Source organism: Chaetodon trifascialis, chromosome 16 (genome assembly GCF_039877785.1).
Source record: "Chaetodon trifascialis isolate fChaTrf1 chromosome 16, fChaTrf1.hap1, whole genome shotgun sequence".
In the NCBI taxonomy this organism is placed as follows: Eukaryota; Metazoa; Chordata; class Actinopteri; order Chaetodontiformes; family Chaetodontidae; genus Chaetodon; species Chaetodon trifascialis.
The window spans coordinates 16,334,476-16,348,953 of NC_092071.1; the positions used below are offsets into that span (position 1 = coordinate 16,334,476).

The 14,478-nt window shown below is 43.1% G+C and overlaps 2 protein-coding genes across 2 annotated transcripts; one reads left to right on the forward strand and one right to left on the reverse strand.

The window, feature by feature from the left end:
- Positions 1 to 1,226: 1,226 nt before the first annotated feature.
- chmp1b (charged multivesicular body protein 1B) lies at positions 1,227 to 5,324 on the reverse strand. The gene is made up of 8 exons (XM_070982333.1): positions 4,979 to 5,324; positions 3,565 to 3,662; positions 3,324 to 3,470; positions 3,167 to 3,235; positions 2,550 to 2,657; positions 2,412 to 2,455; positions 2,168 to 2,240; positions 1,227 to 1,980 (listed from the first exon to the last, which is right to left on the reverse strand). Exons 1-8 carry the CDS (start codon positions 4,992 to 4,994, stop codon positions 1,936 to 1,938), a joined length of 600 nt encoding a protein of 199 aa, XP_070838434.1. The 5' UTR covers positions 4,995 to 5,324; the 3' UTR covers positions 1,227 to 1,935.
- A 120-nt stretch (positions 5,325 to 5,444) lies between these two features.
- On the forward strand, positions 5,445 to 14,221 carry LOC139344287 (terminal nucleotidyltransferase 5D-like). The gene is made up of 2 exons (XM_070982331.1): positions 5,445 to 5,852; positions 10,053 to 14,221. The coding sequence occupies exon 2, from the start codon at positions 10,059 to 10,061 to the stop codon at positions 12,363 to 12,365; it is 2,307 nt and encodes a 768-aa protein (XP_070838432.1). The 5' UTR covers positions 5,445 to 5,852; positions 10,053 to 10,058; the 3' UTR covers positions 12,366 to 14,221.
- The last annotated feature ends 257 nt before the right edge of the window (positions 14,222 to 14,478 follow it).

Here is a 14,478-nt window from a genome sequence, read left to right on the forward strand (position 1 = left end):
TAATAACATTAATATTAGATCAATATGTTTTTTGTTTTGTTTTTTCTTTTACTAATGTTTTATTTGATAGTATCAGGGGAACAGGAAAAAATCAAGGAAAAGATTTCAGACAAATCTCCCCAGAAATGAATCAGAACTGGTGACGATGTGTTTCTGAAAGAGGGACCTGCTCCTTGTGTTCTGGATTGCGGAGCTGGATAAAAAAAATATATTTTTCCTACTATGGTGTCATTCAAAGACAAAGGCAAAGGAAAAAGAGGTCTATGGGATAAATGCTTTTTGGGTTACAGGGTTGTTGTTTTGTTTGGTTTTTTTACACTGCAATACAGCCAATGTCTATTGTGATAAAACAGCACTAAGGCTGTGGTGGCGCCGCATGTTTTCATGTTTTGACTCCCTTATCTGTGCTGTTTCCTAGAGCTGCCCTGAGCTGAAGAGTTTCTTCATATTCATGCATGTGAACTGAATACGACCGTGGCACACTTAAATAACTGGATATGATGACAGCCTTCCCAAACGTCATTGGCATCTCTCATACTGAACATAGTTCAGCTGAAGAGAAGGAAGATGTAATTTTCTTACACAGCAGTGGACATTTTAGGGCTCACGGTGATGGATTAGTTGTGGTTTTATCTGCATGCAGTGGAGCAGAAAATTCAAAAAACGGTTTGAAGTCTTCCCTGAGAAGGGAACTACGATTGGCAAGAGGGAAAGAGAGAGAGCAGTTGATTTGGGTTTGGGTTGATGGGTGAATGAGAGAAGTCACTGGCAATGACGTGGTCTGAAATTATGCACACTGGAAATACTTTGTCATCTTTGAAATGAGTATATCAAATATTCATATTATAGTAATATATATTTATGTTTATGTGCACCAAATTTCTGACCTTTCCTGTGAAGGCTTAAAACTGGATGTACTTGTATTCGAAGCTGTTATTCTTTTGGTTCTCTGAGGATGTTCTTCAGTCAGCTGGCATTTATTTTCTCCAAATATTGGTACCTACATAATGTTGATAAATGAGACCCTTCGCCTCCTGTTCACCCCCTGACAGTAGTAAGTACCAATACTTCTACATAAAAGCACACTGCAGCATCTGAGATGTCTTAGAGATAAAGAACCTGTGACTTTGTTTTGTAGTTCATCTTCAAAACAGACGCGTCACTACAGATGGAGTACAGATTTATACGGAATGACTGAAAATGATCATTAGTTGAGAAGACAAAGGGATAAAAGTATTAGAAATTTTTATTATTTTGCTTGTTGTATGTAATCTCCAAACTGTAACCCCTTCCCAAATGATCAGTGAAAATACTGGAGATGACCAAACATGTTATCATCGAGTATCTCCTTAAAATATTCATCAGAAGTAAAATACAGCAAATCAAAGCAAGAATTCAACTCAACAACATGAGAGAAGGTCTTTCACACTCTGATGCCAACAAGAGAATATGCATACGTGTTTCCTGCAATCATGCATGTATGAACCAAAAACTGAAATCTTTCAGTCCAAAACCTGAAGCTTATTCCCAAAGAGAATATGAAATCAACCTATAAACACAGGATAATAACTGCCATACTTCATGTCTTTTAAAAATGCATGGAGGTCTTAAGTATACATATTAAACAATTATGTTACATTAGATCTTCACCACTGTGTAAATATGTATATTTGAGAAATGCATACATTTTTCACAACCAGGGTTTCTGTTAGTTTACATAAAGGTATACAAAGGTCGTTACAAACACAGAATCGATGAGGGCCATTATCTGTGATGAAAGCAATGATACAGCAGCTCCTCGACAGAGACACGTGAGATGGAAAGAGGAGAAAAGACTTGATGTAAATAAAAGGTGTCTGTATGGGAGTGATATTCAGGTAGTGTACGTGTGTTCTAGAGCTCTGCATCACGGTGCCAGTCCACTGCAGTCATCCTCTACATTTGATCTCTGAGTTTGGCGAGCCTTTGAGACAGTTCATCCTTAGGACGAGAGAGCAAAGACATCCATCAGTGAGGATGAAGGATCTCTTTTTTATGTGACAGACCCTTAAATTACACTGCTACAAGCAACCTGGTCTATGTTCAATTTCTGTATATATCCTTAGCTGATCTTAAGGTTATCTGTGCCAGATGTGAAAAGACTTTAACACCAAGTGTGCATGTGTACCTGTTCTGCAGAGGCCACGCTGGTACCCACTGATCCTGTCTGGCCCTGGGGGAGCTCCATGTTCAGGTCCAATCTAAACAGACACATCCACATTCAAGCCTTACTTTCAGAGTAACAACACGTCTTTGCCTACATGACACTCAATAACACTGTCTAAGACAACAACATTTACGCTTCAGTCTATGCCTCTACTATAATAATGCATGTAACGCACACTTGCTTATGTGAGAAATGAAAAGCTTACCCTGCTTCATCAGCCATTTCATGCATTAATGACTCCACTTGATTCTGAAACACACATTAGACTCAGAGTGAATGCGTATGTCTTTCAAACACTGTCATACAACGAGAAAGAACGTAAGAGTGGAGTGGGGAAATGGACCTGTGGTGTCGTGAGTGTTGTCGTGCTGCTCATGGTGTCCTCCATGTGGGCTGTCTGAACATCCAGAGTTTCAAACTGGTGTTCAAATTTGTCCATGAGAGCTGAAATCTGGAAAAAAAAAGGGGGTTTGAGAGCTTGTTTTCTAACATTGTCACCAAATGTTATGAAATTTACATTGCTTTTGCTAAAAAGAAATGTGGAAGGCAATATTATCCATCCATCCATCCATTATCTATACCGCCTATCCCTTTCAAGGTTGCGGGGGGCTGGAGCCTATCCCAGCTACAATGGGCGAAAGGCGGGGTACACCCTGAACCGGTCGCCAGCCGATTGCAGGGCCACATGCAAGGACAAACAAACATTCATACTCACACTCACACCTACGGACAATTTAGAGTCATCAATTAACCTAATGAGCATGTTTTTGGTCTGTGGGAGGAAGCCGGAGTACCCGGAGAGAACCCACGCATGCACGGGAAGAACATGCAAACTTCACACAGAAAGGCCCTGCCTGACCCAGGGATCGAACCGGCAACCTTCTTGCTGTGAGGCACGCGCACTACCTGCTGTGCCACCGTGCAGCGGCAATATTATTTCATGTGTAAATGATACTCTACCTTTTCCAGATTCATAGACTTCAGAGTCATGTCCATGCCTTTCACCACTCCAGCCATCGATTTTGTGACCTGCAAAATAAAACACCATCACTGACATGGAAGCCAAAATGATGAGCAACAAGCTGTGACTGATGCAGTGACCCAGCATTCGATGTACCTGGTTCATCGTTAGTGCAGTTTGGACCCTTGCTGCCACTGCGTCTACCCGAGCGCTCATCCTCAGGAAGTTCACAGACTGGTTCTTCTGTCTAATGGCGTTCTCTGCGTGGATCCTCGCCACGTCCATATTCCCCTTCTGGATGGCCTGGAGATGACACAGAAGTAAAGCGGCTTACTAAAAATCACCTGTGGTCAACACCTGCCAGTGAGCTTTCACCATCTTCAGAAGTGCGACTTACTTTCTTGACTTTAGCCTTCTCCGCTTTTTCTTCTTTGTCACATTTCTTGGAATTTCTTTGGAGTTCTTTGGCGGCGAACTTTAAATTGAAGAGATGTTCTGGATTACGAGGTTAAAGAAGAACAAAGTCCGAACAAAAACAACAAGCAACCTTGGATGACCATTTTTATTGTTGGGGATAACTCTAGAAAATGTGTTTCATGTCTTTTCTAAATGGTGCGTTGCTTTAAAAGTTGTTGCTGTGAGGAATTGTGGGACGGCATTATATCCTTTCCTTTCTTAAGGATGGTCCATGCTAAAGGAGATATGAAAGGAAGCACTGAAGCATTCAAAACATTCAAGCAGCTCTTATCATGGCGGCTACTTAAGACTCTTCTGGGTTCCCAGTGTTACAGGAGAAAACAGCAGTGTGAGGTCTCAACATATGTGTGTCATACCTCTAAATCCTCGATGTGATTTGTTAAATCATTCAGTCCTTTTGTTAATGAACTCAACTCAGATCCTGTTAATTGTCAGAAATGCATTTGATCAAGAGATGTTTTTCCCCTTTGCGGAAGCAAAAATTAAAAATGAACCCCTGTAAAAAGACACATTCTTGCAAATTTGCGATTAAACAAATAACCACAAAACAGCATACTGAAGGTACTGTTGCAGGTCCAGTACTGAACCTGGAGCCCTCTAGGGTAATGGACGTCCGGGGCTCTGGGGCAGTTGTCTGTTTTGCTTGATCAGTGATCCAAACTTGGCTGTATGTTCCTACTTTCTTTGCTTGATGGGTTTAAAATTAAAATGTGGTCTGCCATTTAAAATGAACACAATTACCACAACCGTACTCTTCACTGAGTTCACACGCAGCGACACATACAGGTTATGTGACTTGTGTTTCTGGAGTTTCCAATCATTGTTTATTACAGGTCCTGTGAAGGTGCCTTCACGGCGCTGTGTTACATTTAAAAAAAGAGTCATTTCAAGATTACCTGGTCAAAAAATGGTCAAATATAAAGACGCAGGCGCGTACCGAGTACACGACAGTTAGCGACTACATTTTATGTATTATTTTTAGCATGATTTTACATTTTAACTAACACCGGACAACACGGTTAGATTTAAATCACCGAGTGTAAATTGTTGGGTTTTTCCAGTCATTAGCAGCGAAGCTTCCGAGGCCTTCAGCCTACTTCTCTCCCATTTTAAGACGCCTAGAATCGATTAGGAAACGTTCAGGTTGTTCAGCAGAGCAGGACTTGTGCCTTTGTCAAATGTCTGACCTACTTAGCAACGTTTCAAATGTCTGTCAGACATAACTCTCACCGGTTTCCTTGTGTTGTTATTTTCGGTCTTTAAGCCCTCATATTGACGTTAACGTCACGCCACAGTGTTACGTCCCTCTCGCTCAGGAGTTTTTTAAAGGATACTTTCCATGTTCGGCATCTTGGCTCGACTCTTCGAGGATCCAACTACTTCAAATTCTCACGGCCAGTCCGCAAAAAATGAGCTAGATTAAGCAAAACTCGTCGGTACAACTTCAGCCTTTCGGGTTTCGGTCTTCGCCTTCTTCCGTACTTCCTGATGTCTTACCAAAATACGAACGACGTCAGCGTCACGTGGTGGCGGTATTCCACTCAACGTCACGAGCGAGCTGCCCCCCTTCGCTCCCCCTCCTCCTCCTCCTCTTCGCAAAATGTGAATGAAACGAAAAAACTAACCGTTAACAGTAAAACACGACACTTAAAACATTTCAGCTCGAGCTAGCTCATTGTTATTGATTAGCGGGCGGACACGTTCATATAAAAGTGGCTGTGGCGTTGAAGCCGGGGAACAGTGGGCGGTGAAGGCGGTTGATTGATGATTAGATTTACGGTGTGGATCACGGCGGGGAGAGAGGATGACTCACTCCGTCTGATGTGATGTTCACCCCGCAACAGCTCGGCAGTGCGGTGGCACGCCGGCAGCTCAGCCTGACACATCGCTGTGCGGCACCAGTGAAAGTCAAACTTTATCAAACTGTTAAGATGCGTTTGGACGGCGCTCAGACAGCTCGTTCGTTGGAAACTTGAGCGGTCGTCGCTCGGTAGTTAGAGAGACCGAGCGTCGTGATTTACCGTAAATTTCGTGACGCCTGATTGCCATGGAAACAGTGCTCCCGTGCTGAGAGGAAACTGTCCGTGTGAACTTCAGCATCAACCTCTCCGCCGGGGTCGGATAAACCTGTTGGATCTCTCAGTGGTTTGTCTTGTCTTGTCCTGCTGCTCTGGCTTTACTTTCCATTTTAATTTAGCCACAGATAAGGTGAGTTTTATTTTTAATTTTTATTTTTTAAATAGTGCAGCTGTTGTGTTTTTGTGTGTCATTCTGGAAAAACGCAGTTAGTAACGTTACTGTCTCAGCATCAGCCTGTCAACTTGTAACCTGCAGCGCTGTGACGAGTAGAAATGTAGCCTCCAGTAAAATACAGAGGCTGGGCTCATTTTGAACTAAGTGGTGACTCAGTTAGTTGATGCATGGGCAACATTTTGAGTTCAGAGGACAACGTATAATGGCTGTGGAGAAACAGCACAGAACAAAAGTGGCCTGTGCAAAAATTGGTTAAATATGTCCACCAATGTGTAGGCTATGCCTCAAGATCACGACATCCATAGGCTGAATCATATAGTCTGCGGCGTGCTTCAGTCCATCTCCAGTTCAATCGCGCTTACTGATTCAATATTTGATGAATTTCACAACCCCAAACGCCACCACAAGTGGTACATTTTGTGTCGTTTGTGCGCACCGGGGGCGAATCCAGGAGAGCCAGCGAGTGATGCTTCATTCAGGGGCTGTATGACTCATATAGTCTTATCTATAAAGAAGCCAAGTGGCAGGAGAGCAGTCCTGCTGCAGGACCGAGCTGATGTAACCCCTGAGATTCACTAGAGGCTGCTGCGGGCCGTGTTTCCCTCTGCCCCGAATTATTGACTGCATGCACGGCGATGACCGCCGAGCACCGACCGCAGGCTGAGGTTGGAGTGCGGCTGTTCACACGCTGTGCACTCAGCAGATGAGCTGTTACCAGCACATCACATGACCAGGCCACTTCCAAAACAATGCACAAAGCAGATGCATTGTGCTTTAGTCACTATACTTAATTATTGAAATGCAGCACTTTTTTTTTGTAACACTTGCATTATCTTCCATCTGCATCCAATCTAAAAAAAAAAAGAAGAGGAAGAAAGAAGCTAAAATGAAATTATATAAAAATAACTTCAAGAATACATTAGAATAATGTAGGATAAAGATTATTCTGATCATGTCATGGCTTGATACACGTGACACATATTTGGTATCATAAATATGTAGCATAAATGGTATGCTTTCGACCTCAAACACAAAATAAGTAACATAATAATAATAATAATAATGATGATGATGACGATAATAATAATAATAATAATAATAATAACTTTTGTTATTACTTACAGCACCATAGATCTGATGTAAAGTTGATGCACCTTTACATTTTCTATCAGGCAATTGTCACATACCTTTAACTCAAACATCGAAATTCCTACAAATTCATGATTTGGATTAAATGTGGGGGGAAATGCTAGCATTAGTATTAAATGCCAGCGTCACCAGTGGAAAAACTGTTATAAGCTAAACTTCCCTGTTTATATCCTGTAGCTTCATATACACTTATATGTGCACACTCAAGCTTCTCTTTTATGTTTTTTGGTTGTTTTCTGTCAGATTTGTTTCTCGCAGCTATTTGTCTCACAGAAAAATTGCTGCTTATTATTATTACAGCTTTTTAACAAGCTTTGTGTGTTTTATTATTGAATAGAGTATGATTGAGAAAATGACAGGAGCATTCAAAACACCTCGAGGATCCTTAACTGATCCCTGAACCCTGTTGTTGTCATGAAGGTATCTGAGCATGTGAAGGCCCTTTAAAGATTGCCAGCAGTGGGCTAAAAATATGATATTTGCCTCAGTCGTGAGTCGGTCAGTGTACATTAATGGTGATGCACATATTTCCCTTTTACAAATACAATGTTTTCACACTATAACAGCAGGAATAAGCACATCCTCAATCAGCAGCATCTTGTTTATTAGCAACATCATGCAGTCTAGTGTATAACCACAGCATTATATGCTCTACTGGGTATGGCAAGCTTAGATTCAGCACTCCTACTTGTGGAGCAGAGAGCTTATACATACAGCTTCAATAGAAATAGACAAGTCAAGCCTGTTTCTTATAGATCTATCAACTAGATTGTCCCTGCAGCTGACAACCCGTGAATGGCAGACAGGTGAGTCACCTGTAACCAACAGACGGGCACATTGCCACGGAGGAATTTCAACGTGACGGCCACTGGATGTTTATCTCGTGCGACCAACAAGTAAAATTGTGTGAGAAACAAATGCTGACGTTGATGATGCTGCTGAAATGTATTGACTCACTGTCAGAAAGGGAGGGTTTGTAAACGAGACACAATCATCTTATTTTGATGATATGAGATTTGACCAGGCAAATCTGACCAGTTTATTGTCTGCATTAGATTGGTTGAAGCACATTCTAATAATAAAATAGATAATAATTTCAGAAAAGGCACTTTACATCAGTTAAATTGATCATGAAAATAACACAAATATAACACGCAACAGTAATCACACATCAGCTTAAAAGCAGCTTCGAGGAGGTGAGCTGTGGTCAGTGATGGACGGATCGGTGCAGTCTCACGTGTTTGGGGAGAGTTCCAGAGGAGGCCTGGTTATGGAGTTCTTTTGTGAGTGAGGAGAAGGACTTTGAATTGGATCCGTTTTGGCACAGGGAGCCAGTGGAGGTGGAGAGGGGTGACATGGTCATGGGAGCCACAGTAGGTGAGCAGACGATCCACAGACTCTTGGATTTATTGAAGTTTAGTTAGGACAAAGAGTGCTGTTGCAGTAGTCTATTCTGTATGAGATGAAGGCATGGATTAAAGTTTCAGCAGCAGAGACAGAGAATGATGGGTGGAGACAAGCTATGTTTTTTAGTTGGAAAAAGGCACTTAATTGATGTAGTATTTGAAGGAGAGGTTGTGTCAAAAATAACTCCAAGGTTGCAGATGTGTGGCAAGGGAGACAGAGTGGAGTTATCAGCGGTGAGGCAGAGGTTGTTAGCGGTTTTGATGAGGGGTTTTGGACCAGTGGTAATGGTTTGGCCTGCATCCATGGTTTTATTTCACTTAGGCAGCTATTCAGTTATTCAGCAGTGGAGTGAGTTGCAGTGGTGATGGATTTAGTGGAAATGTAGAGCTGGACGTTGCAGTGGAAGTGGAAACCATGAAAGTGTATGATGTTACCAGAAGTGAGCATTTAGAGAGGACCAAGCACTGAACCCTGGGGGACACCTTGAGACAGAGGAGTGCTGGAGGAAGCGCAGTTTTTGATGTTGATGAACTCTTGTTTGTTTGTGAAATATGACCTTAGCCAAGGGAGGACGACACCAGTGATGTTCAGGGAGGATTCAAGGCGGGAGACAAGAATTGGCTTGTTGATCAGGTTGAGGAGGATGGGAGTGCTGAGATGACCAGAGTCATGAGGAGAGGAGGAGGTAGTTGGTGACTTTGAGGAAGGCTGTTTCTGTGCTGTGAGTGGAGTACTGCATTGAAAAAGTTTGAACAGTTATAGATGAGGTGAGCTTTGAGTTGTTCCAGTAATATCTGTTTTCATGACAACCACATTGGAGAATGTCATCATCTGTTTTAGAAATAAATATGAGCACAGCTTTAATTACATGTTGTAAATAAACTCGATCAATTAGCCTGTTCACGTGCACAACAAAGTTCAACATGGGAAAATGTATTATCACTAGTCTTACTAGCTTATGTTCAAGCACTATGACATTAAGTAGACTTTGCCTCATGTTCTGATGCTGTTGCCACCTAGTGGTAGCACACCAGATGAGTTATTCACTGATGCCTGTTCAGTCCTCTGAGCTCACTTGTGTGAGTCCCTTTATGTTTTATGTTGAAATTTGAGCAGTGACTGTATTTCAAGACTTGCTGATAAACAGCGTCATATAGTTTAGCACCTACTGCAATCAGAGAGGAACGTGCGTCATCTCCCTTTGGCACATCATGTTTCTTTTACTGCACTTGTGCATTTGAGACTTTTGGGAGCAGATGAAAACAAAAGAACAAATGTTAAGTTTTTGAAATATAGTGAGAAATTCTATTCTATTCTCAATGATAAGGAGGCAGATGTGGTGCTGGGACGATACAAAGTGTAATCTAAAAAAAAGTTTTTTCTGTGTTTTTGAAAAGGGCATGTTGCACAGAAGACAAAAGGGCAAAGGCTGGCAGATAATGTCATTCTTAGAAAAATCCTTTTTTTTTCATATGACAATATATTTTCTCCTCTGCTGTGCTGCATCAGTCTTTCACTGGCCATTATTTCCTGCATGACAAATTCTACATAAGTCTTATTTCATGTTGTGATACATATGTCAGACCTCTGCTTTCACAGGTAAGGATGATGGAACTGCAAACGGAGAAAAGGTTCCACAACTTAACCCTTGAGCAAATCCAAGCTCTGGACAAGGTCTTGACTGAGGTCATCCCCATCCATGGACGAGGGAATTTTCCTACACTGCAGGTGAAAGCAAAAGACATCATTCGCGTGGTGAAGGATCGGCTGATTGAAAGAGATATCCAGGTGAAAGATATACGGCTTAATGGAGCCACTGCCAGCCACGTCCTGGTGAGGGATAACGGCCTGGGCTACAGAGACTTAGACATCATTTTTGGAGTGGAGCTGCCCAGGCAGGAGGACCTCCAGGTGATTAAAGAGGTGGTGCTGGGCAGCCTACGAGACCTCCTCCCTTGTGGAGTTAACAGACGGAAGATCACCTGCCTGACAATGAAGGAGGCCTATGTGCAAAAGATGGTGAAAGTATTCAATGAGCACGACAGATGGAGCCTTATCTCGCTGTCTAACAACAGAGCTAAAACTGTGGGGCTCAGATTTGTTAGTTCCCTTCGAAGGCAGTTTGAGTTCAGCGTGGATTCCTTCCAGATAATATTAGATCGTATGCTGGAGTCCTACTGGGAGACTGAAAGGAAACAAGCAGGAAAGTTGGCTTTGAATGCTGGGAATTTGTCTAAAAGAGACAATGAAGATGAAAACAAAGAGCAAGAGCAATCGAGCGTTCCTCGGGAGGCAGATATTGAAAAAGACTCAGCAATGGCAGCCAGTGGAGGAAGTGGGTGCCAGGATCGTGCAGTTTCTGTGCTTGAGAAAGAGCTTCCGCAAGCAGAAGTTGAGCATGTAGATGGAAATCAGGAGACACAGGAGGTGGTAGAACTTGAGAGCATTAACTTACAGCAGGAGGAAGAGGAAGCGGATGGCATAGAGGATGTTCATTCAGAGGAGGACATTGTGTTTGACCTATGTGAAGAAAATAGCGGAGAGAAAGGACAGTTTCACGCTGATTATCCTTTAGTTTCTTCCCCTCAAACCTTATTTACAGATGTCAGGGATAAGCTGATGGCACATGCATGTTTAAAGCTACAGAATAACGAAGAGCTATCCGGGACACAAGCTTCCCAGCCAGCGTCTGTAATGCATACAGAAACATCAGCCCCACAGGAAAAAGAACATTGTGATGAAATGACTCAGTTCAAAGTCGACTCTGTAATCTGTAGGACTGACAATAACTCGAACCTACAAGATTCACATCTTGAACTTTCCTTTCCTCCTCCAGCTAAGAAAACTTGCAGCGCCTCACAAGACATTGTACCAGATTATTGCCCCTCACCAAAATTACAAAGAAAAATGTCACGGAAAATGATCAGTAAGCCTGAGAAATGGTCTTTACTGACTGATCTTTCAGATCTCACAACACAGCTGTTTCCACCCATAGAAATCCCTAAACCACTGCAGCCAAAGTCTCCTTTACAGGACAGCGCTCAAGTTCATTGCTCGAATGTTCCAGCCTCCAAGCCAGAGACCTTAGACACCCATAAAGTTCCCACATTCAGTCCAGCTAGCACACTTCAGGACGGGACCGGCTTGAATGAAAATGTAGAACAAAGTGTAAAACCAAAACACTCGAAGAAGCCTCCTGATTCAGATACTCAAGGCCACATGTGTACAGCAAAAGTAGCCTCAGAGCCTCAGATCAGGGAGCAAACACCTGAGCTGGCAGATGCCGTCCCGAAAAGCTGTGGGGAAAGCTCACAGGCCGGGCCAGCAGAGGAGCCCACCATCACTGTCGAAGCAGAGTGCATGTACGGAGACTTTGAACAGGCGATGGACCACCTCCGTCACCGCCTCATAGCCACCCACAACCCAGAGGAGATCCGAGGAGGGGGCCTGCTAAAATACAGCGACCTGCTGGTGAGGAACTTCAGACCGGCCAGTGAGACAGAAATCAAGTCCTTGGAGCGATACATGTGCTCCCGCTTCTTCATCGACTTTCCCGACGTAAGTGAGCAGCAGCGGAAGATTGAGGCCTACTTGCAGTGCCATTTCATCGGCAACGAGGAGGCGAGCAAGTACGACTACCTGATGACCCTGCGGCGTGTTATAGATGAAAGCACGGTGTGTCTGATGGGACACGAGAGGAGACAGACCCTCAACATGATCACAGTCCTGGCTCTGAGGGTGCTGGGCGAGCAGAACGCCATCCCCAACACGGCCAACGTCACCTGTTTCTATCAACCAGCCCCGTACATGACAGAGCCAATTTACAGCAGCTACTTCATCACCCAGGCCCAGCCCCCACTCGTCTACCACCCCTACCCTCTACACGTCCACATGCAGACTGGCCTGGTGTAGCTACAGTGACGTGCCCACAGAGAGGCATGTAGGCTGCTTTCAGCTTCTGCAAGCAGAGGCACAAATGGAAGTTTTAACAACAACAGGCAACCACGGGTGCAGTGTTGTTTAACGCTTTGAAATCCCTCCTGCTTATGACATGAAAGACGATGAAAGGTCAGAGCTGAAAGGGGTCTGGAGGCAAAGCATGTCACCCTTTCAAGACGAACACTTTTCAGAAGGAAAGAAAACACTGAGAGCCCACTTTTGAGAGAGCATGTGGAGAGGATTTCACTGAAGTGGAGGGACTTTGTTTACGGCGGTTGCAGCTCGGTTTTGGCGGGGCTTTAAGCTGGTCACCCTCCGCTGTAGAGGAGAATGCTGTGATGTGATAAATCTCTGTGGCTAGAAGATAAACTTCTCTAACATATAAAAACATCTTGATTTGGTTTACGTTTGAATAAAGATAAATTCTCACTGTTTCTGAGGGGCTCAAACCCCATTTAACTGTTTTGTGGATCATCAGTCTCTGTGGAGTAGATTTCAGCACGTGGTTATGTAGTCACTGTATAGAAATAGGACGCCTTTCGCTGAGGGCATACATTAGACAAACGCTGCTGTGGTGCTTCCATGAGATCGTAAATTCTGTATTTGTGAATGTAAACACCTAATTTCAAAGGTAGAAATGAGATCGTAGCGTCAGTTCCATTAGGGATTGTAATGACATCCAGTGAGAGAAACAATGACAAAAACAGAAATACAGAAATCTCTGATGGGGACACTGACAACGCTTGGCCTCCATCATGTAGGGCTCCATCACTCTTAATAAAAAGCTGATGGAGACAAAGTTGTTTGGGACTTTTAATGTTTTCTTGTAATGTTTAATGTGTATTTATGTAATTGTAAAAAGCTGAAAACATCAAATTAGAATGAGAAAAAAAGACCCTCCCAGTGCCATACCCCACCCTTTCCTGACCCCCCTCCCTTTTAATAATTTTCCTGCAATCCTCCAGAATATTAAGCCAAACTCAGAGTTGCTCTGATCCCACTCAGTGACAGATGTTATGATCTTAGGGACTGTTAGCAGTGCTTTTGCATTGTAATCATTTTTAGCGTAGTGCTCACAGTTAAAAACCAGGAATTGTGGCCATATCTCCCAGAACTCACCAAGCAAATCATTTATCCAATCAATTCCCCCCATTCCACGCCGGAGAAACGGCCCAAGGATTTGCCTCTTTATGGCATCGTGATGAAACCCTTGGCCGTCTTGTTTTGAATCCAGAAGAAAACAAGGATGTATCTAGAGTGACCACCCTCATCTCCACCTTCAACAGGCTGCGTGTGTTACATAGTGACAGGTGTTAGTGGTAGTGGACGTAGTGAATGTCAGTTCTGTCGGGGTTTTGCCTGCCGTTGTGAGCAAAAATGTTCCTGCACTTTTAAATTATTCAAGCAGTCTGCGATGCAGCCAGCAGTTATTGCACTCTGTCCCTGTGTGTTTGTCCATTGTGTATGCATAGCTACAATACGTGTACTCAGTATTTCAAAAAATAGACAATTTAAGCACAGGTTAGGACACGTGGGCCGTCACACTAACTCTGAGACTGAAGCACAATGTAAATGCACATAGCTGTTGTTGAGTAATAAAAGTGTTTCTGACATATGTGTGAACCTCTGAGTAAATATCGAAGACATCTAAAATACTGTGTGCAGTAGTGCCCTATGTAGCTTCAAAGTGACGTATCTATCTAGAGACTTTGGGTATGTTGTGTGTCGTTAAGGAACTCTTTCCCCAGTGCAGAAATTAGAATAGTCCTGTTATGACATGTAGTTGCTGAGATTGTTGTGTTATTGTGGTAATAAATACGACACAACTGCTCTTTGTCCGGAGTCTTTCATTGGCCGACACACTGCTGTTTGCACTGTTGCATGCATTTTCAATTAAATTATGGAGTATAATCACACCCCCAGGGTTACCTTTAGCAACCTCCAGTTTGAATAGATTATATCCTCTGGTCTAATGGAGCAAAATTATGGGCATATGCAAAATGCACCAACCTTTTTACAGGCATCTCTGCAGTGGTCAGCGATGAATACTGGAGAAGTTGGGAACTGATATGTAGTATCTCTTTAT

Bases quoted from the DNA above. Each gene is read 5' to 3' on its own strand.
- LOC139344287 (XM_070982331.1), top strand. From the start codon at position 10,059: ATGATGGAACTGCAAACGGAGAAAAGGTTCCACAACTTAACCCTTGAG.
- chmp1b (XM_070982333.1), bottom strand. The intron at 3,236-3,323 runs GTACATCGAATG...TTTATTTTGCAG, and splicing joins CTGCACTAACGATGAACCAG to GTCACAAAATCGATGGCTGG. The intron at 2,456-2,549 runs GTCCATTTCCCC...TGTGTGTTTCAG, and splicing joins CAACACTCACGACACCACAG to AATCAAGTGGAGTCATTAAT.